The sequence below is a fragment of the Maniola hyperantus genome, chromosome 17, assembly GCF_902806685.2.
Source record: "Maniola hyperantus chromosome 17, iAphHyp1.2, whole genome shotgun sequence".
In the NCBI taxonomy this organism is placed as follows: Eukaryota; Metazoa; Arthropoda; class Insecta; order Lepidoptera; family Nymphalidae; genus Maniola; species Maniola hyperantus.
In genome coordinates this window covers 12,197,209-12,219,678 of record NC_048552.1, presented here as the reverse complement: position 1 = coordinate 12,219,678, position 22,470 = coordinate 12,197,209, and the positions used below count along the sequence as shown (strand labels likewise).

The window sequence follows — 22,470 nt, the reverse complement described above, 5'->3', positions numbered from 1 at the left end:
AAAAAAAAAAAAAAAAAAAAAAAAAAAACTCTAAACTACAGTGCTGAAGTGGTGACTCCTTATGCGTACTACATTGTGTTCAATAATATCTAGACGTTACTGATTCGAGGACGTAGCACGAGTATAATGTCAAAATATGGTTTTCACATGAATGACATATGTAAAAAGTACTCTGTGATCAACATCGACATAGGAATTAGTGAATTAGTAAGGTAGTACTGGAAGTACTTCTGTGGTGATCAATGAGCACGCACGTCAAGTATGAACAAGTCTATTATAGTCTGAGTTTTAAATAGTTTTTAACCGACTTCAAAAAAAGGAGGAGGTTCTCAATTCGACTGTATGGTTTTTTTTTCACTTTTTAACTGGCTTTACAGCTCTGGGTTTTGGCCCATATTCATTATTTACCTCCATGAAAAAAGCTTGAATCCAGAGCCGTAAAGTCAGTTGAAAAACAAAACCACAGACCAGTAACATATAGGAAACCACGGAAACAAAACCCACCTCACCATACCACCACAGAATACACCACACTAGTGAACAAAAAAACCACAGACCAGTGATAAAACGAAATACTTTTTTGGGATTATGTGATTTTTTATTGTAAAAATGTTTTTTGCGTTTGATTACAAATCTAGTAAAATTTGGTAAAATTCAGCAAGTTAAATAGTAAAACATACACCCTTCGACTGCAACAAAACCTTCGTTTAATTTTTCTTTACTCTTTAGTAAGAATATACAAGATAAAATTCATGAGTAAACCTTCTCCAGTTTTGTAAACAATCTTTCAGCAAAGGCCCAAAAGACCCAAAAGTGTTTTTTACTGACCCAAATAACTATTGTTTAACACCCAACAAGACTATGGTCTCTAACAAAACTATCACGGAGTTAGGCTATGCGTTTAACTCAGGTATTATAATCCATAATAATATTATAACTGCAAAATGTGTCCGTATCCTATAACAGACTTCACCACCACTGAACCAATTTTGATGGAATTTGAAACAGAAATAGCTTGCAACCTAAAATCATAAGCATAAGCTACTTTTTATACCATAAATCAAAGACTTTCCACTGGATTAAAAAAATCAATGCATATAAATCTGGAAGTACAGTACGCGGCAGAAAGTAATGTAATCAAAATTTAGAAGGAGACAGCAGATTTGTAGAGCATTGTCTCTGTTGTTGAGACCGACAAAACATCATAAAGGAATGACCGACAGAGACAGTGCTCTACAAAGCCGAAATGCCATTCTAAAGGCCGATATACATTACTTTCTGCCGCTTACTGTATCAGTACCCTTATTATAAATGTGAAAGTGTGTTTGTTTTGTTGGTTTATTGGTTTGTCCTTCAACCACGTCGCAACGGTGCAACGGATTGACGTGATTTTTTGCATGAAGACCTGGAGAGTGACATAGGCTACTTTTTATCCCGGAAAATCAAAGAGTTCCCATGGGATTTTTAAAAACCTAATTCCACGCGGACAAAGTCGCGGGCATCAGCTAGTATTCTAATAAAGCTAAAGTTCTAACTCCTTCACAGATGGACAATTAAGAAAAATAGACAAAAATGGACAACCAGGCAATGAACAATTCCAATTCAACATCAGCAATGATCACCAAGAATGCCAGGCCCATTATGAAGTTCTTGGTGCAGCGATCACCGACTACATATACCATTTGTTAGAGAAAGAGGAATTATACAGACTGCCAGTGCCCATAGGGAGTACAGAGGAAGATGGGACATTTATATTTGTGTCCAAAGATTATGATAAGAAAGATGTGTTGATGGTGTTGATACATGGCTCTGGGGCGGTGAGAGCTGGCCAGTGGGCTCGCTCGTAAGTATTACATGTTTTTAGGGTTCCATACCTCAAAAGGAAAAACAGAACCCTTATAGGATCACTTTATTGTCTGTCTGTTGGTCTGTCAAGAAACCTACAGGGTGCTTCCCGTTGACCTAAAATCATGAAATTTGGCAGGTAGGTAGGTATCAGATGTTAGGAGAAAAATCTGAAAACCGTGAATTTGTGGTTATGTCACACAAAAAAATTCAATTGTGGTCATGAACTTAAAATTAGTATTTTCTATTATCAAAGTAAGATAACTATATCAAGTCGGGTATCATATGAAAGGGCTTCACCTGGGCATTCTAAAAAAGATTTTTATTTCTTTTTACGCATCATAGTTTTTGAATTATCGTGCAAAATGTCGAAAAAATACGGAACCCTCGTTGCGCGAGCCTAACTCGCACTTGGCCGGTTTTAGTTTACACGTAGTGTAAAGTAGTAATAGGGTCTAGAACTAGAATCTGGGTGTGGGGTATAGAACCCTAAAAAGTTTTTCTTTTAATTACAGGCTCATAATCAACGACAATCTGGACTCTGGCACTCAAATCCCCTACATCAGACAAGCGCTGAGGAGGGGCTATGGCATCATGGTACTGAATTGCAACGACAACTATCGCGAAGACAGGAAGATCAAACATAGCAGTATGGCTGAAGAACATACTATGTATGACTTTCTTTGTAGTAGTTACTACCTGATGCCCGCGACTTCGTCCGCGTGGATTTAGGTTTTTGAAGATCCTGTGGGAACTCTTTCATTTTCCGGGATAAAAAGTAACCTCTGTCACTCCAGGGCCTTTGACCATACCCATGCAAAAAATCACGTCGATCCATTCCTCTGTTGCTGCATGACTGAAGGGCAAACCAACAAACACGAAAAAATGCAAAATTGTGGCATTTATAACATTAGTAAGATGTTTTAAGCTTATTTCGTGGTTTAACGACATATTATTTTAATGTCCTATCCCTTTATGGGTCTGTTTGTGGTCCCGTCGAGACCATGACCTGTAAAATTGGGTTGAAATATCGACAAATAAAACCATCGAATTAATTGTGGTATGCACCCGTTATCTACATGGAGACCTGGATGAAGACCTGGAGAGTCATATGGGCTACTTTTTATTCTGATACATGTTAGCCAAGTTTGTTATTTAGAGTTTAGTATTTAAGATCATATCTAAATCTAAAGTGCTCAAATGTTGCTTATCAATTCCAGGTATACGTGGGACACCTATATAACAAAGAGCAAAGCTTCAAGCATTGTACTAGTGGCTCACAGCTACGGAGGCGTCCTCACCGTCATGCTGGCAGATAAACAGAAGAAGCAGTTTGAGAACAGAGTCAAAGCAGTGGCGTTGACAGATTCAGTTCATGGGTTTTCTGGTGCCAAGATTTCAAAACACTTGAAGAAAGTAAGTTTATTACAATTTTCTTTACAATTATAGTTTGTGAATTATCGTGCAAAATGTCGAAAAAATACGACTGTGGTACGGAACCCTCATTCCGCGAGCCTGACTCGCACTTGGCCGGTTTTTTTTTTATATAAACTATGTCAGAAATACCCATAAGCTGCCTCAAATAAATGTCTATCTATTCAGTAAAAGTTATGAAATCACATTTCAGGTATCAAGAAACTGGATTTCAAGTACTTCACCGTTAGATACTCCAATGAACACTCCAGACTTTGACATCACAAGAGTTTCAGCTGGTAAGGTTTACGAAAAGTGGTATTGAAAACAACATAGTAAATACTAGCTGAGGCCCGCGATTTCGTTAGCGTGGATTTGGGTCTTCAAATTCCATGGGAGCTGTTTGATCTTCCGGGATAAAAAGTAGCCTATGTCACTCTCCAGGTCTTTAACTATATCCGTGCAACAAATCACGTCGACCCGTTGCAACGTGATTGAAGGACAAACCAACAAACACACTTTCGCGTTTATAATATGGATAGTGATCTCTGCCTACCTGTCACAGGATTTTAAAAAAATCAATTTGAGCTGTAAAGTTATTTAGCACAGTTAGCTGTTACCACTACACAGCGAAAATTTTTTTTTTCTTCAATTATACTTTACAAGTATTTTTGAATCGTCAGATGCATCTACCATTGGTTCGGAATGCCTTTCCTATCGATAACCAGCAAGAAACTCGGCGGTTGCTCTTTTGAAAGATTTGATATATGATATTATGCCATGTATAAAAAGTATTTGCAGTCCCGCGCGTTGCTGGAACGAGCTGCAGGTCAAATCCACGCGCTCTCTTATCATTTAGATAATCTTCAATTGTGCAATATGCTTTTTTCAGGAGCATACTTTTAATAAATTTTTTAGATATCTTTTAGCAAGATATCTAAAAAAAATTTAGCAACTAGCATAGCAATGCACTTAACCAGTTTTTCTTTTTCCAGGTCATCCAAAACACGAAATGACATCATGTAAATGCATAGACTCAGTTTTTACTTTTATTGAAGAAAAATTAAAAGAAAAAGTATGAACCTCATCGGAATCACAAATGAATTGAATTTGAATTATATTATTAAATTGTGATATGAAAATACACATACCTAATGCACGAAATTTTAAAGGCACATCTTATAAGAAAGACTTTTTATCATATTGAGGCCTTAAACACAACTTTTATGGATAGGAAGGTAAACATAATTAATTATAAGTAACTAGCTGATACCTACGACTTCATCCATGTGGCTTTAGTTTTGGAACATGGAACTCTTTGATTTTCCAGGATAAAAAAGTCTAAGTCACTCTCCAGGTCTTAGGCAGTGATTACAGGTGTAATCGCTGCAGACGAAAGTACGCAGCAGTAAACATATACATCGGCCTTTAGAATGACATTTCTGCTTTGTAGAGCTGTCTCTGTCACTCATATCTCGTTCGTTGAGGCCGACAAAACGTCTTTTATGTTTTGTCAGTGACAACACTACAAATCTGCTATCTTCTTCTAAAGGTTGGTGTACATTACTTTCAGCCGCGTACTGTAAGTACTAAATTGTACTCACATAAGTAACTTACTCGATTAATTGTCAGCGAATTTACTAAGGTAAATGTACTCGTTAGAGTGTTTACATTGTTTGGTCTTCCATGCAAAGAACCACCTCCTTTTTGGAAGTCGGTTAAAAATCACATCAATCCATTGCTCCGTTGTGACGTGATTGAAGGACAAACACACTTTTGCATATAATATGGGTAGTGATTGTTGCACATTGTAAAAGTAGTTAGTGCCATGTTATTTTCTATAAGAAGAAGGGATGTATGAAAAATAAACTTGTGTTTTAATTAATATATTATGTATATATATGACAAATCATAAATAAAATGACACTTTTAAACTCGATTTTTATTTCATTTCTTTCCTTTAGAGTAATGTTTCATCCAGTATTTAACGTCTTGTTTGTCCGCCCTCACTCCTAGAACTGCAGATTTGGAGTTTACATCTTTCATGACAAACGGAGAGAAGCCAGCGGTGTAGTCGGGGTCTAAAGCATTGGTTTTGCTTCGAGCCATTTTTGTTGCAAACCTCTTATGAATATGCTGGTCCTCTGTTAATATAGGGTACTGAAAATGCTGGCCTCCTTTAGGTGTGGGCAAACTAAACTTTTTGCCTCTAGCTGTTAAGGGTTTTTTACCATTTATATGTATATGTTGATTACCATGCTCATCAACACTTACAGAAACCTTTTTTAAAGTTGCATGTCCACATTTCGGGCAGAACAGTTTTGTCATAATGCTCGTTGTTTTAAAGCAAGTGGTGCAACGAAAAATGAATGTCCGTAAATGTCTAATGACCCTCCCATCTATAGATGTTACGTATAACCCAATTTGTTTCAGAACGTTCTGCATGGCGAAATCGGAGGTTATGCACGCTACATCTACATTTCTGTCCTCAAATTCTCCATCTCCTAGTTCTTTCTTCTTCTCTTTAAAGTTGTTAGGTGTAATCCACTCACCATTATCACTATCAGATTCCTCACTTTCTGACTCATCATCGTCATCATCAGAAACCTTAACAATGCAGTCATCAACTTCTTTCTCATCTCTCAAATCCATATTTTTTATTTGATCGGCTATTTCCTCTGCTAGTTTGCTGTCATCATCACTTTCTTCACCATCTTTGACAGTAATTTCAACATTTCTTCCATCTTCAACTCGGAAGTCAGCTATTTTATTTGTATCTATTTCTGCTGGGTTCGGAGTTAATCTTTCTTCATTTTTATTATTTGAAATAGGTAGAATATGGTTTGTTTCATTAAATTCAGGGGAAGCAAGTTCGTTTTCATCAAATTTTTCAGATACTGGAGTATTTTTATCTGTATCAGAATTGAAACCAGGTAGCCCAGTAACTTTAATAGTCTTTTGTATCATTGGTTCGGTTTTAAGGTGTCCAGCGCCGACAATCTCCTTTTCAAGTTGATATGTTAGAGCCATAACCTTAATATCCGTAGCAGAAAGGCTGGTATAGTCACCAGTTTTCTTCGCGAACTCACTAACGAATTTGATGTTTTCTGTGAATACATCCTTGATTTTCAAGTCGTACGGTAGCACTACGAGTTTCCTCCTTTGTCTGTCGTTGGTTATCTCTTCGACAACCTCTTGTACTGTGTATACAGATTCTGCGATGTCCTGCAAATTGGCTGCTCGGATGAACGCAGTCGTATCCACGACCAAGTGTTTAATTTTCTTAGACATTGTGTAACCTCACATGAAACTGAACAAATGTTATTCTTTATCTTTAGAAGCACAATTTGTTTAATTATTGTGTTATCAGTTATTGGGATATTGCTGTTTATAGTAAAAAAAAATTGGTATAAGTTAGAAAATAGAAAAATTTACACGTGCAACTGGTGCAACCTATGGGTGCAACTAATTAGTATATAGTAGATAATCTATGTAATGAGCTTTTCGTCTCAAACACCACCACCACCAAACACCAAATCATAGAGTAAAGTCATACACTGGAAACACCATAGAGATAGTATATAATTCATTTAAGGGAAACACCAAATCAAACACAAACCCACAGACCACACAAACCACAGACAAAAACCTATAACTATACTATATTACTTTACTCTATGACACAAACCCTATATTACTTTGACTATATTACTTTACTCTATGACACAAACCCACCGACCAGAAATAAAAGCACAAACCCAAGAGCAAGACCAATGTGGGCTACTTCTAAAAGTATTTATTCTGAGTATAAAACTTTTTATCTATCTCCGGATGTACGGAGTGGGGAATTTTTGATTGTCGTTGGTCGTGATTTTGTTGGGGTAATCATAATAACTCTTATTTTATAATTAAAAGCACGGTAAAAGCCCAATGTTAAAAGTAGGTAAAACAATTCATTGTTCTTTTTATTAGTTAAATTTTCATTCGTTTGAAATGAGTTCTAAGAAGGGCAAGCGTAATATAGGCAATAAACACTTTCCAATCGCGGAGTCCGTGAGCATTGCTTTGAAGATCCAGCTCGAGAAGTTTTTGAGTGATGAAAATGAGACAGAACTCAAATTCCCGACTTTCTTGTCGGCTCAAGAGCGAGGTTTCATCCACGAGACGGTGGCAAAGTTGGGACTGAAGTCTAAATCGCGCGGGAAAGGTAAATAAAAACATCTGATTCCTTATACCATTACCTTATTTATTTTAACTATATGTGATTTACTTTTTATAGTAATTGGTACACATACGTATTACATGCTGTTCCAAAGGCAAATAGGGCAGTAGAAATTAGTACAAAAGTGCCTTTATAAGTTTAAAGGCATTGTTTGTTACTAGTTAAACCATACTGGCTTGACTTGGGTGGCATTTCTAAAGATCCTTAAGTGGGGTCTGTTTCAAAAAAAAAACCTACATACAAAATCACTAATTTCTAGATCCAGTTATTTGATCTATATATCGATATATCAGTCAGTCAGTTCCTCCGTTTAAATGAAGAAATTGTAGATATCCTGATTTCTCCACAATGTTTTCAAAGGTTTCTGTAGTCTGCCAATCTGCAATTGGCCAGTGTAATGGACTATGGCCAAACCCTTTCTCAAGCAGAGAGGAGGCCCATGCTCTGTAATGAGCCAGTGGTGGGTTGATCATGATGATGACTACCCGTAGGATAAAGATAATACAGTAGTCTGTTCACTAACATAGTGTCGCTACTCTTGCAGGCACACTTATTAGTTTGCTTTTATTCTATTATTTTTTACTATGTTTGTTAAATAAATATTTTCTATTCAAAGAATAAAATAGTAAACTGTATTATTTATATGGTTATTGTAATTAGGTAGCGACACTATGTTTTTTTAAGTATATTAGCCAAGTTTATCATGATGACTAATATTCCCCTTTTCCCTCCAACCAAGCTTTAAGCTTGTGCTAGGAGTAGGTATGACAATAGTGCTACAGGTGGGGTTTGAACCGGTGACCTTTTGGATTCCAGTCTGCTCCTTTAACCGTTGAGCTATCGAGGCTCAAAATGACTTTATTATGTTTTGTATTTTCTCAGGTGTGAACCGCTACCTAACAATATACAAACGTCTTGGCTCCACAATAATCCAGAATGATGCTAAACTCATTTTGGATAGCAACATGCGCTGCAGCATTGGAGAGCTTTTCAATGCATATCCCATCACTAGCAAGGAGAAGGATGACTTGAGCAGCTGTCCCGAAAAAGAGAGGAGCCCACAGTTGGCTCACAAGACACTGGGACAGCTGAACAATGGTGTGCCACAGGTACATCTAAATATATAAAAGGAAAAGGTGACTGACTGACTGACCGCGTTTAAGCAAGCGTAGTGTGGGACGCCCTGCAGCACGATGGACCGACAATATAAAGAGGCTGGATAAGGAAAGCTGAGGATCGGGTGTAGTGGCGCTCTTTAGGGAAGGCCTATGTCCAACAGTGGACGTCCACAGGCTGATGATGATGATGAAGTTTATTTGATTTCAGGTCCCAAACACATCATACAACCCAGATCTACTGAAGTTCAGAGAGAAGTTGCCGGTGTATGAACAGAGACAGGACCTCATCAATGCTGTCCTACACAACCAGGTGTGTAACTATGAATAACTTATAAAAATATTTTTTTTTTATTCAAATAAACTTTTCCAGTGCTTTTGAATCACGGCACTCATTCAGAATGGCCTTTTTACTTAGCGTACAAATTTACTTTTTAAGTTACAAATGCATGAGCTTTTACTACCTTGAGTTGTAAAATATCTTTGCCCTGGCCTAAATTTATTGCAGCTTTAAAAAATATTCTCAAAAACAAAACCTGTTCCATTGTGTGTAAAAAATACCAATCCTTAAGACAATATTTAAAAGATACGGATTGCGAAGCTGAAGTGGCAATGGGCAGGCCACATAGTTCAAAAAGGCGATAGATTTGGCCCAAGGTGCCAGAGTGGCGATGTTGAAAGACCCTCCACTAGATGGACAGACCACATCAAATGAGTCGCAAGGAGCAGCTGGATTCTGGCAGTGCAAGACTGTGGCATGTGGAAATCCCTACAAGAGACCTATGTCCAGCAGTGGATGTCTATCGGTTGATAATTTTACGCCTGGCGCGAACCTATAATAAAATTTACTCTGACTTCGACCTTTTTCACCTGTCCAAAATGCAATTAAAAAAGGAAATAATTAAACTGCATCGGAAAAATAATAATATGTAACTGATAATAATTATACTAGTATATATAAAAGTACATAAATCCGCATATTATCATAACCAACAAGCACGCACTCACGCAAACTCTCTCTTCCACACACAAACACACACCCACACACACACATACACTCACACATACACACACACACATACACACACACATACATATGTTGTGAATCACCTACTAGGTATTTTTACTAGTTAATTGACTTTTATATTTTCATATTATTATATTATTGTAAAGCTTGTTTAAATTATCAAACGTACTGTTATAAATTTATAATTAATATCTATTTAAGTAATCTGTAAAAAATTGTAATCCTATTTGGCCTTATTTTCAGTCTGTTATTAAGTAAAATTTTATTGTATATTGGAATCCATTCAGTAGTTTCAGCGTGATGCGCGGCCGTGATACAGACAGACAGACAGACAGACCGAGAGACAGACAGACAGACAGACAAAAATGAAAAAAATTACAGTTTTGGGTTCAGTATCGATTATAGAGTGCCCTCGAAAAAAAAATTTCAAAATATCTTCAATGTACAGAATTGGACCTGTTACAGTTTTATTATAAGTATTGATATCGCTGTTGATTGCAAAAAACGAATAAAATAAAATAAAATAATGATGATGATGGTTTAAAAGTATCTGTGAGATACCTAATAGCTTTGTGGCTGGTCTCATAACAAGCAAACTTTTAGGTGATAATAGTAGCGGGGGCGACGGGGTGCGGCAAGACCACTCAGATGCCGCAGCTGATACTGGACCACTGTCATGAGCACAAGCAACCGGCGCGGATATACTGCACTCAGCCGCGGAGGATCTCTGCTGTCTCTGTTGCGGAACGGGTAAGGAAATAACTAGATATAGATATAGGTTTGTCGACAAACAAGACGGACAGACAGACAGACAGACAATGAAGTGATCCTATAAGGGTTCCTTTTTTTCCTTTTGAGGAACAGAACCCTAAACAGAGGCCACACCGCAACAGAGCAACGGATCGATATGATTTTTTGCATAGATATAGTAAAAGACCTGGAGAGTGACATAGGTTACATTTTGTCCTGGAAAAAACAGGATTTTTGAAAATCTAAATCCATGCACATTAATTCTTGGACATCAGCTAGTTAGTGATAATATCTAGCTCTGTGGGACACGGATGAATCTAAATATATACAAGGAAAGGGTGACTGACTGACTGATCTATCAACGCACAGCTCAAACTATTGGACGGATCGGGCTGAAATTTGGCCTGCAGATAGCTATTATGACGTAGGCATCCGCTAATAAAGGATTTTTGAAAATTCTACTCAAAAGGGTGAAATAGGGTTTTGAAATTTGTTCAGTCCTCGCTAGTGAAAAATATGACGTAAAATAATTTGCAGGTAGCCTATGAGCGAATGGAGAAGATAGGCCAGTCCATCGGGTACCAGATCCGCCTCGAGTCGCGCGTCAGTCCGCGCACCGTTCTCACCTACTGCACCAACGGAGTGCTGCTGCGGACCCTCATGGCCGGCGACACCGCGCTCACAGGCAACTAATAATAATAATAATAATCTTTTATTTGGGACCATAGCGCACAGTTTACAGTTATACAAAACACAAAAATTAATAATACAGTAAAAATTAATCTTGTCTGGCATTTTTTTTAAATTCATTATACCCTTGACCACAATCACACCTGATGAAAAGTGATGATGTGGCCTAAGATGGGTCGCGTTTACCTAGAAGATGCCTATTCACTCTTGTTTTAAAGATACCTGGGTTGTAAACCCATAATCATAACCATCGTACAGACACGCATCGGCATAAACCCGAATGTGTGTCTGTGGCGCAAAACTGTCCCAAATAGGGGAATGGCCTCAGCGTAATGCTGTAGTAGTGTATGTGGGTACACTACCTAGATTTTTTTTCAGGCAACGCCTGAAAAAAAATCCATTCGAGGTCTGTATTAAGTATTAACTATTATTAAGCCATCTTCTAGACGGGGCAATTGTGCAGTAAGGGTAATACAATGATGTGATTTTTAGGGTTCTGTACCTCAAAAGAAAAAAAGGAACCTTTATAGGATCAATTTTTTGCATGTATGTCTTTCAAGACCCATCAAGGGAATCAAAACCTATAGGCTACTTACCATTCCTAGAATCATAAAATTTGACAGGTAAGTAGCTATAAATCTTATAACACAAGTAAAGGAATAAATCCGAAAACCGTGAATTTGTGGTGACATCACAAAATAAAATTACAAAGTGTAATTTCCTGTACGATGGTACGGAACCCTTCGAGTGTGATTTTCATTTCTTTTGACTTTCCTAAAGGAGTGACTCACATATTTGTGGACGAAGTGCATGAGAGAGACAAGTTCAGCGACTTCCTGCTCATCGCGCTGCGCGACGCCCTGGCGCGCCTCAAGGACCTCAAGCTGGTGCTCATGTCCGCTACCATGGACACGCAGATATTCTCCAGGTGAGCAGTTAATTTTTTTTAATTGGTTTTACGGCTCTGGGTTCTACCCCTGAGCCTCACAGTTACAGTGCGACAAGGCTATTTTGGCGCGTGACGAAAACCGGAACTAACGTTGCCGTCAAGTGTCCCCTTTGTTCTTGTTTGAATATTCCAAAATATTCTTAGCCTTTGTTCTCCAACAGCGCCACCCTGTCAATGTCATTCAAGTGCCAGGAGAGCCTTGTCGCACTGTATTCTACAGGCAAAGTATACCACAGAACAGTGAGAAAAATGTGAACGTTGGTACAGTGCTACCACTTTTATATATGTTACGCCGATGTACGCGCGGAAATCTTATTTTTGAATGGCGCGAAAATATCCCAGCCAATCATAGCGCGCGTCCATCCGCTATTGGTTGTTGTCTACGCGCCATGTTTTGTAAGAATTTTTGAAAGATCCGCCCTTGTTATTTGTCTGCATTATAAAAGGAACTTCTTTGCAAAATTTCAGCTTTTTAGATCCAAAAATTTGTGCTGGACGTTTTCATGAGTCAGTCAGTGAATTAGGACTTTTGTTTTTATATATTAAGAAGATAATGTTATCTGTTCCCCGTACAGATACTTCAACAACTGCCCCGTGATGACGATCCCGGGTCGACTCCACGAGGTGCAACGCCACTATCTGGAAGACATCCTGAAGATCACCAACTACAGCACTAAGAAGATGGCGCTCATAGAGCGAGAGCTGAAGGGCAAAATGAACAGCGGGCAGAGCTATTGGTCACATTTGGAAGGTTGGTTACAAAAAATATCGGATTGCTACCCAAATTTCGCAAAATAATCAAAATTTCATTAAAAAATAATAATGAAAATTTAGGTTTTTTTTAAATATATATCCAAAATTGACATCATTGTCGTAATCGGTACGCTAAACAACCTCGAAAATAATGTCCATAAGCATTTAAAATATATATATATCGCAGTTTAAGGATTTAAATTGAAAATGAAAATGATTTTCGTAATCAGCAACCCGAAACTTTGCAATAATTTGCATAATCCATAAGTTCTTAAGTATGTGTTGTAAGAGATCATCGTATTGAGTCTTTTTTTTAAATTGTATCGTGTATTCACTCTTTGTAACATTGTAAATAAAATAAATGTAAACTTTGTATTTAAAAAGAAAAATGCGTTTCCGCTATCTAGAAATTAAAAATAGACGAGGATTGAATTTGAAGCAAAGATTATGACAAAGGATAAGGATAAGATCTTTTAAAGGATATGGCCACTGCCCAATACATTGTTTGCCCCAGAAAAAAAAAATGCGTCACAATTTAGAGCCTCAATAGCTCAACCGGTAAAGGAGTGGACTGAAAACCGAAACCCCGCCCGTTGCACAATTGTGGTACCTACTCCTAGTACGAGCCTGACGCTTAGTTGGAGAGGAAAGGGGAATATTCGTCATTTAATATGGCTAATATTCTTTAAAAAAAATAAAATTAAACTTTTGGGTTGGTTTTCCTGTGTAAACTAATCATAAATAGTATTTTTGACCCTAGATCGTGGGGTTATTACTATATACTAGCTGTAAATAAAATGGCAGTAAACAATAACAGGAAATAAAAATGCTTCTTTTTAGAATGATTTTTAAACCCCGCTAGTTCCTAGATTTCTATGTCTTTTAAAGTACTATTTGTAAAGTTATTTTATTACACTTATATAGTTAGGTCTCTTGGTATTTTTCACTATACAACGACTCTTGGGCAATTTTAGGCCATCTCATCATTATACAAAAATAAAATAATATTCCAGGTCAGAAGCAAGTTCCAAAAGAGAGTAGCAGTACCAAGGAGGAGAAAGAGACACAATTAATAGATCCCGCTCTGCAGGCAGATATGGACGAATTCTTGGATGAATGTTTTAATGAGGGTAGTTTGGTAAGTTTTAGTCTTATGACTATACAAGATACTAGATAACCTGCTCTGGCATCATAATCATAAATCTTTGTTGTAAAAAATACACGTGAAGTGGTGTTACAATATTTTTTGAATCCCCACGGCTTAGGAGTTCAGTACCTTGCAGCATCAGCATTGAGGAGTTGGCATTCGAAGTTCAATGGTGTAGTCTATGCTTGGCACCAAAAATAATATTGCATCATCCGCAGTTCCTGAATCACTATAGTTTAGGAGTGCTGTACCCTACCTCATCAGGGTTGAGGAGTTGGGACTTGGAATTCAAGTATAAAGTCGTTGCTTGGTACCTACAACATTAATTCACTATGAACACTTCCTGAATCTTGATAACTTAGGCGGGAAGTAACCCTGCAGCATCAGGATTAAGGAGTTGGATCCAGAAATTTAAATGGGACCACCACCTTAACATCCTCTGCTGATTAAAAAAAATATTTTGCAAATCGGTCCAGAAACCTGGAAAAAATCGGATGTACATACATAAAAATAAAATAAAAAGTCGAAAAAAAACCGGGCCGAATTAAGAACCACCTTCTTTTTTTTGGAAGTCGGTTAAAAATAGTAGAAGTCTATGTTATAGAGGAGAGAACCTACATACAAAGTTTCTAGACCCAACGGCTTGAGCTGTATGTTAAAATGTTTATCAGTTAGTTTTTAGGGATTCATGCCCGAAGGGTGCTAACTGTTGTCCGTCCGTTCATCCTTCCCGTTTGTCTGTCCATCTGTCTGTCAGCGAGCTGGACCTCATGCACCCTGATTGATAATTGCTTTCACTGTGTATTTCTATTTCCATTATCACAACAAATAATAAAAGTTGCAAAATGGCCATGCATGCAAATTAAAAAATACGTTGGTGCGGAATCCTTCGTGTGCGAGTCCGACTCACACTTGACTGGTTTTTCCTTTTGTACCATGTTTTAAGTCTTTTTACTATGGGTTTCAGGGTTCACTAATGGGTATAAAGAGTAAGTAATAACTTATTTGTTGTCGGCAGGATTCATTCAGTCAGATCCTGTATATGTTCCTGTCAGAAGGAGTGCCGGCCGAGTGCGCGCACTCCCGATGCGGCCGAACCGCGCTCATGGCGGCGGCCACGCGCGGCCTCACCGACACCGCGCAACAGATCCTGCGCATCGGTGAGCACATCTATTTATTTGTGGCCGTTGTTACATATAGAAACGATACGAAAATTACTAAGACGGACTCCTCACAACGATCTCACTAGATGGCATCACAAGTATCTTCAATCGTTCACTATGAAGCCTGAATCACACTAACGAAGTTTTAATCCCAGTAGACTATATTATAAATTACAAGTTTTAAGATACAGTGGTCGGACACCCGCTCGGAGGAAGATCTTCCTATTGTAGGGTCGAGACTACAACACATTGCTTATTTATACATGTTTATTTATAAAATATTTCAGCCAATCATAGCGCGTGTCCGTCCGCTATTGATTCTTGTCTAAGCGCCATGTTTTGTACGCGCGAATTATGAGCGACATAGCACGAGTCTGTGTCAAAATCTTATCGTCAAGCAGTAAGGTGTGTATTTCGTCGGTGTACATTTGGTTTTAGTCGGCGTCAGGGTGGGATTTTGCGCATACGAAATTTGCCGAAAAATACTTAGTACTTGTACCTCCTTCTATTTTTTTTCAAAAAAACATTCCTTTATTATTAGGCGCGGACCCGTCCACCAAAGACAAAACCGGCAAAACAGCCTACGACCACGCACTCGAGAACGGGCACACCGAGTGCGCCAAACTTCTGGCCTCCTTCCACCACACAGAGGATACCAAGAACAGCACAGAAGACGACGGCCAAGCTGACAACTTCCTTCTAGACGTCTATAACCATGCTGTCTCAGAGGAGCTGATAGACCATGATCTGATGTTGGCTTTGGTGAAGCATATACACCTGAATATGCCCAAAGGGAGCATATTGGTCTTCTTACCGGGATATGATGATATTGTGACGCTCAGGGATTTAATTCAAGGTGATTATCTCTTTTTTCTTGTCTTCTGACTAAAATTTTGAGGTAAAAAATAGCCTGGACTTCTCACTGAAAACATTTTTTACCTGCTTATGAAAGTTCTGTTAAAATTGGTTCAGCCGTCTAGAATATTAGCCTGGTTGAACAGATGAAGCCAAAGACAAAACTCTAGGAAGTAATAATATATAATATGTAATTTTGTATAATATGTAATCGCCATCGCAATGTTATTGTACCGTTGTGTTTTAAAAATAAATTTTTCTTACATTCAAGGTTGCACAGAAATGACGGTCATGAAGTACCAAATATTCACATTACACAGCAACATGCAAACTTTGGACCAAAAGAAAGTGTTCAACCCTCTACCCAACGCTAGAAAAATTATCATTTCCACAAACATAGCCGAGACTTCGATTACGATCGACGACGTAGTTTACGTTATCGACTCGTGTAAGGTTAAAGAAAAGTATTATGAGTCGAACGGGGGAGTTTGTTCGCTGCAATGTGTTTGGACTTCGAGGGCTTGTTGTCAACAGAGGGCGGGGCGAGCGGGGAGGACGAAACCTGGGCATTGCTTCCATATGTGTTCTAAACGGCGGTTTAAAACCCTTCCATTAAATTCTGTGCCAGAAATTTTAAGAGTTCCCCTCCAAGAGTTGTGCCTTCACACGAAATTGTTGTCTCCTGGAAACACGCCAATCGCAGACTTCTTGTCAAAAGCCTTAGAACCACCGTCGTTTCTGGCCGTCCGCAACGCTGTCTCTTTACTAAAAACAATCGGTGCCTTAACCCCTATGGAAGATTTGACCGAAATCGGTCAGCATTTACTAGATCTCACCGTCGAACCGAAGTTAGGCAAAATGTTGTTATACGCATGCGTCATGAAATGTCTAGACCCGATTTTGACGATTGTATGCAGTTTGGCGAATAAAGAGCCCTTCCAAATATCTATGAATCCGGAAAATAGGAAAAAAGGTGGTTTAGCTCGAAAAGAATTTGCTGCTGACAGTTACTCTGATCATATGGCGTTGTTGAGAGCTTTCCAAGCCTGGCAATGCGCCAGACAGAATGGCACAGAAAAATCGTTTTGCTCAAAAAATTTAATATGCGGTGCTACCATGGAAATGATCGTGGGATATCGATCTCAACTATTAGCTCAATTGAGAGCTTTGTGTTTAGTCAAAGCTAGAGGTTCGGGCGATATTAAAGACGTGAATTTGAACTCTGAAAAGTGGCATGTAGTTAAGGCTGTGCTTGTTAGTGGATTGTATCCCTCAATAGCAAGAGTAGACCGCGATTCTTGCACATTAAGGACCTCTAAGGAAGTGAAAGTGGCGTTCCATCCAAGTTCGACTTTACATCGCGGAGGTGGAGTGACAGGATCTCAAAAATCTGTACAAAATTTGCCGACAGACTGGGTTGTTTTCGAGGAAATTTCTCGGGTTGGACGGTTCTGTTTTATCCGATGCACTACATTGGTTACTCCGTTAACGGTCGCTTTATTCAGCGGTCCGATAAGATTACCAGCCGGGGCTTTAACCCAAAGGGCGAATCCTCCGGGCTTATCGAGCGATTCGGATAGTGAGGCTGAAGACAATATGTCCCCTGATACGGCTGTCCTAACTTTGGACGATTGGATGGCGTTCACAGCGGACGCATCCGACGCTATAAGCGTTTACTACTTGAGGCAGAAACTGTGCGCTTTGGTCATCCGTAGAATGTCCAACCCGGCTAAACCTATGACCCCACTCGACGAACAAATCCTAAGCACCGTAGTCCACGTTCTGGGAGCCGAAGAAAAAAACGTAGGATTGAATCAACCTAGTGGAATAGGACAGCGCCCGAAGCCTTTAACTGTCGACTCGCCGAATTGGCGTATGCGGGTAGAAGAAGAACAGTATCGAAACGAAAATAACTCGTACAAATACCCTCAATACAACCAAAGTCAAAATGACTTCGGGAACCAAAATAATTATTACCAACAAAACAACTACTACCAGAGCAGGAACGGCCAAAGGCCCGGTTGGAGGAACGATGGGATGCCTCAAGGGTTTTCCCCGCAGTCTTATAGTGGCCCGAAAAGTCCCATGTCCCCAAATGGTAAAACTTTGTTGGCGAATATAGAGAAGTACGCGGAGAACAACGAGGGCAGCACGAGATATTTTGTGGTGAAAGCGGACGACCTGCACAGTGTGGAGGCTGCTCAAAACGGGACCAGTTTTCCTTTCACGCAAAATACTGGAAAGAAGTTGCAGAAAATTAAACAGGTAAGTTTATGAGTATTTATTAAAATAACGAGCGGTTGTACTTTTTGAATCATCAAAAACCCCTTGAGTACCTTATCAAACGAGTTGAAAATTTCAAAATTAAAAATCACAACAAAAAGAAGATTCGTGGGAGATGGAACTACACACCATCATCGTCATCATCAATAACAATCGATAGACGTCCACTGCTGGACATAGGTCCCCTGTAGGGACTTCCACATACCACGGTCTTGCGACACTGAATCCAGCGGCTCCTTAGACATACTTAATACTAATAATAGTATAAGAGCAAAATAATAAAAAGTGATCTTTCTATATCTGGAACGTGTAATTTTAAAATTCTAGTTACAGAAAGATCATTCCGCAAAGACGCTTAAATAAATAGCGACTCTTGTTACGACGGAATAAAGTGCAATTCAACTCACGCAGTGCTGCGGCCTGATTTTTAAAATAAAAATGGCAAGCAAACGAGCAGGCGGGTCACCTGATGTTAAGTGATTACCGCCGCCCATGAACATTTGCAGTACTAGAGGAACCACCAATGCGTTGCCGGCCTTTCAGGAATTTGTTGGTCCGGTCCTTAAATAACCCTATGTTGTAATCTAGTGGGAACACCGCCGATGGGAGTTGATTCCACAGTTTGCATGTGCGTGGAAAGAAGGATCTGGCACAATGGGTGGTCGAAATAAATTTAGGAAACAGATCGCGAAAGAGTATTATAGTTAATTTTTTTGTAGGACGGTCATCGCGTGGTCGTGTTCTTCTCGTGCGCTAACACGTCAAAGTTCGCTGGCGCCGCGTCCCTGAGCGACACGAGCGGCAATCTGGACTTCATCTCCACACAACACGTGCCCTACCACATGGTCAGGTGAGTCAAACTGCATTGCTGTCCAGTGGCCACGCCGGAAATAAAGCTATTTACGGCCGACCAATATCAGTACCCTTATTATCAGTACCAATATTATAAATGCGAAAGTATGTTTGTTTGTTGGTTTGTCCTTCAATCGCGTCGCAACGGTGCAACGGATTGACGTGATTTTTTGCATGGGTATAGATTAAGACCTGCAGAGTGACATAGACTACTTTTTATCCCGATAAATCAAAGAGTTCCCATGGGATTTTTGAAAAACCTCGCGGGCATCAGCATCATAGTTTAAACTAAACGAGGTCGTTAATTGCTATTTCAGCAGCGCCTTGTATAGCACTTTTCTCTTTTTTATCAGATTTTTAGGGTTCCGTACCTCAAAAGGAAAACCCTTGTAGGGTCACTTTGTTGTCTGTCGACTGACCATGACTGACCATCAAGAAAACCTATCCCGTTGACCTAGAATCATGAAAATTGGTAGTTAGGTAGGTACAAGTAAAGAAATAAATCCGAAAACCGAAAGACCTACCTACCTAATTCTATTCATTCAATTCAACGGGAAGTACCCTATAGGTTTTGATTCCCTTGGTGGACAAGACAAGACTTCCCACGACAGACAGACAACGAAGTGATCCTAGATGGCTTTCCTTTTCCTCAGGAGATACGGAACCCTAAAAATGACAAATGCGACGCAGAGTTCAAAATAGGTTTGTTACAGGCATATAGCCAACTCTCTGGGCGGCGGCGGCCGGGCGGCGAACGCGCGCGACGGCACGGAGCTGTGCAACGCGGCGGGGCGTGCGATGCTGGCCGCGCTGGCGCCGCGCCGCCGCCATCCGCACCAGCCGCACCAACCGCACCAACCGCACAACCCGCACCAGCCGCGACCCATACAGAAACACTCCGGGGACCTGTAGTGACGTTACCCTCCCGAAAAAACATCCCGCTAATTGATAATGCGCGTGACCGCCATTTTCGTAACGTCAGCACTAGACTGAAGTTTCGAGCTGATGGTATTGATTCGGCTGACGTCAAAATGACGTCATTTCGATGTTAATGAGACATGGTTCCAGCGCAATAGCAATTTGCGGGACTTATACCACAGATACAATTTGCACAGTACGCTAGATACAAAATGACAGCTATTTTTGTGCCGATTTGACCCGCCCCACCGAGCGTACCGGGGATTACGATTGGCACTTTGTGTTAAATAGTCCTAATACACTATGTTGACAGATGTCCCATCACTAATTTTTAGTTCCGAGTATATTCCGTGCGAAACAAATAGTCATCCCTGAACTTAACATAAGAGTCGTCGCAATAGCATTTTATAGACGTCAGTGCGGTGTCGAACGCGGCAGCAGAGCACACCAGCCCGCGCGCCACGCCGCACTCCGCGCATCGGCATCTGGCTGGATTTGCATTAGTGTGAGTGCTACCTCCGTACACAATACACGTGCACGACTCGACTGCACCGGTGGGAATTCCCACATGGTCTAAGCTCAGGGACGACAACGCTCACTGCTATCAGCGCGAAAATAGCGGAAATCTAGTAAACACATCGTCAATCGCATATCTAGCGTACTATATAAATAGTATTATTAATCTATGTCCTGGCCAATTTTACTGGCCTTTTTAAAAAACATATTTAATTACTTAGCATAATTTGGGTTGCAATGCCTTTTGTATAGTCCGTAAAAAATTACTTCTCACGCGCCATTTTAACTTGTCATGTCAAAAGTACGGTTCTTCACCTTTAAGGTTCGTACGCACCTGAGCGGCGCGGCGCGGCGCTTCAGCGAGCTGCACGTCGCGGCACAGAGCGTCAAAATATCATTTCTATCATTTTGTATGGCGCATATCGCACTAGAGCGGCGCTGCACAGCGCTTCACCGCGCGTTGCCGCGCGGCACGGCTGGAGAGAATATTTTGAAGCGCAGCGAAGCGACGCGCAGTGCAGTGACGCTAGTGCGACATACCCAGCGGCGCGGCACGGCGCTTCGCGCTCGTACGCGAACGGGTATAAAAGTGACGCGCAAGTGACGCGAGGTGCCGCGTACTGAAGTTGTAGTGCGGTAGGCACCGTCGAGCGGCCTGAGGTGACGCGTTCTGCAGTCGGACTGAAGCGCCGCGCCGCGCCGCTCAGGTGCGTACGAACCTTTAGAATATAAGGACTAAAATCGTACTTTTGACATAAAATTTGACTCAGTAATTAGTTAAAATGGGGCGTAAGGAGTTAAATTTTACGTGTTATATACGCTTTATAGTTCACCTTGAAACCGATTGCTAATGTAAAAAGTAATATAGTAAGTAGCAAAGTTTTATATATTATATTTTACATTTTTATCTTTAAGTTGACTATTAAAAAATATTTTTTATTTTTCTCAATGAACTTGGCAATATTTGGTTTTTTTTTTTAATATTTAGGCGCGAAATGTATGAATGTTTTAAGGCTTAATTTACATTGATTGGGAATCGCAGCGAATTTCTAAAACATTAGGTACATAGCATATTGACTTTCTCCACCAGTAAAACACAATTTTCTTACCCAAATGAAAAATTCGAGCGAGAATTTTCTTTCTCGGTAGAAATTGGTGCCGTACATTGTGAAGATAGTCAATTATGCTATGTAATATTTTATTCGATTTCCCTTCAATGTAAATTGAGCCTAATTCAGTTATTTAAAAAATATAAATTTTAAATTAGAATTACTAAACAGTAGTGCCCTCCTTTTCAAATTGTTTAAAAAGGATTGCATGTTTTTGACCCTTTTAATTTAGGTTAGTTTTAGTTTTGCGTGGCAGTGAGTTATTACTCGTCACTCGATCAGTCAAACTATGGATCTCTTTCCACGGAGAGAAGTTAGTATAAGGGTCTCTCTGTTATTTAATTCCACACAAATGACAAACTCTTCACGGCTTTAACTCAAAATAAGTCGCCGACCAATCACAAACGAAACTATGTTTTCGAATTTAATTTCGTATGGTTTTTTAATGTCATAGGTTCTGTGACATTGTAGTACTGAAAACATATTTTCATTTATGATTGGTTGGTCACTCAAATTGGTTAACGCGCACTGATTTCTCGTCATTTGTATGGGATTACATAACTCAGTGGATAGAGTATAGTTAAATCATACGCAGCTATAATTCATTTTTCCTTAACTGAGTCAAATGATAAACAAGACGCGATATTATGTACTTGGCGCATAGGATGTTCTTACCGCGAACTAACAATAAAAGAGTGTTACAAGTGAAAAACGAAACTTTAGAATGTCTTAAGCGCCGGGAAAAATGTTTGCCTGTTTCGCGTCGCTTATTCTTTTCTTCAGTTTTATTTTTTATTTTTGTAATAATACACGCTCACTTGAACTTTGTGTACAGTACGCGGCCTTAAGTAATGTACATCGAC

The 22,470-nt window shown here is 39.5% G+C and overlaps 3 protein-coding genes across 3 annotated transcripts; 2 read left to right on the top strand and 1 right to left on the bottom strand.

The window, feature by feature from the left end:
- Window positions 1–558: 558 nt before the first annotated feature.
- Window positions 559–4,942, top strand: LOC117990180 (FAM172 family protein homolog CG10038). The gene is made up of 6 exons (XM_034977648.2): window positions 559–910; window positions 1,546–1,843; window positions 2,361–2,516; window positions 3,066–3,261; window positions 3,473–3,557; window positions 4,254–4,942. The coding sequence occupies exons 1-6, from the start codon at window positions 862–864 to the stop codon at window positions 4,337–4,339; spliced, it is 870 nt and encodes a 289-aa protein (XP_034833539.1). The 5' UTR covers window positions 559–861; the 3' UTR covers window positions 4,340–4,942.
- A 186-nt stretch (window positions 4,943–5,128) lies between these two features.
- On the bottom strand, window positions 5,129–6,713 carry LOC117990181 (RNA-binding protein NOB1). Its single transcript, XM_069504191.1, has one exon. It carries the CDS (start codon window positions 6,547–6,549, stop codon window positions 5,206–5,208), a length of 1,344 nt encoding a protein of 447 aa, XP_069360292.1. The 5' UTR covers window positions 6,550–6,713; the 3' UTR covers window positions 5,129–5,205.
- A 387-nt stretch (window positions 6,714–7,100) lies between these two features.
- Window positions 7,101–20,802, top strand: LOC117990270 (3'-5' RNA helicase YTHDC2-like). Its single transcript, XM_034977734.2, has 13 exons — window positions 7,101–7,465; window positions 8,363–8,589; window positions 8,807–8,908; window positions 10,226–10,372; window positions 10,910–11,057; window positions 11,843–11,990; window positions 12,587–12,762; window positions 13,778–13,902; window positions 14,930–15,071; window positions 15,616–15,930; window positions 16,201–18,194; window positions 18,932–19,062; window positions 19,778–20,802. Exons 1-13 carry the CDS (start codon window positions 7,252–7,254, stop codon window positions 19,974–19,976), a joined length of 4,068 nt encoding a protein of 1,355 aa, XP_034833625.1. The 5' UTR covers window positions 7,101–7,251; the 3' UTR covers window positions 19,977–20,802.
- Window positions 20,803–22,470: the final 1,668 nt, after the last annotated feature.

Bases quoted from the DNA above. Each gene is read 5' to 3' on its own strand.
- LOC117990180 (XM_034977648.2), top strand. From the start codon at position 862: ATGGTCTCTAACAAAACTATCACGGAGTTAGGCTATGCGTTTAACTCA. The intron at 911-1,545 runs GTATTATAATCC...ACTCCTTCACAG, and splicing joins AGGCTATGCGTTTAACTCAG to ATGGACAATTAAGAAAAATA. The intron at 3,262-3,472 runs GTAAGTTTATTA...ATCACATTTCAG, and splicing joins TTTCAAAACACTTGAAGAAA to GTATCAAGAAACTGGATTTC.
- LOC117990181 (XM_069504191.1), bottom strand. From the start codon at position 6,549: ATGTCTAAGAAAATTAAACACTTGGTCGTGGATACGACTGCGTTCATC.
- LOC117990270 (XM_034977734.2), top strand. From the start codon at position 7,252: ATGAGTTCTAAGAAGGGCAAGCGTAATATAGGCAATAAACACTTTCCA. The intron at 7,466-8,362 runs GTAAATAAAAAC...GTATTTTCTCAG, and splicing joins GTCTAAATCGCGCGGGAAAG to GTGTGAACCGCTACCTAACA. The intron at 8,909-10,225 runs GTGTGTAACTAT...GCAAACTTTTAG, and splicing joins ATGCTGTCCTACACAACCAG to GTGATAATAGTAGCGGGGGC.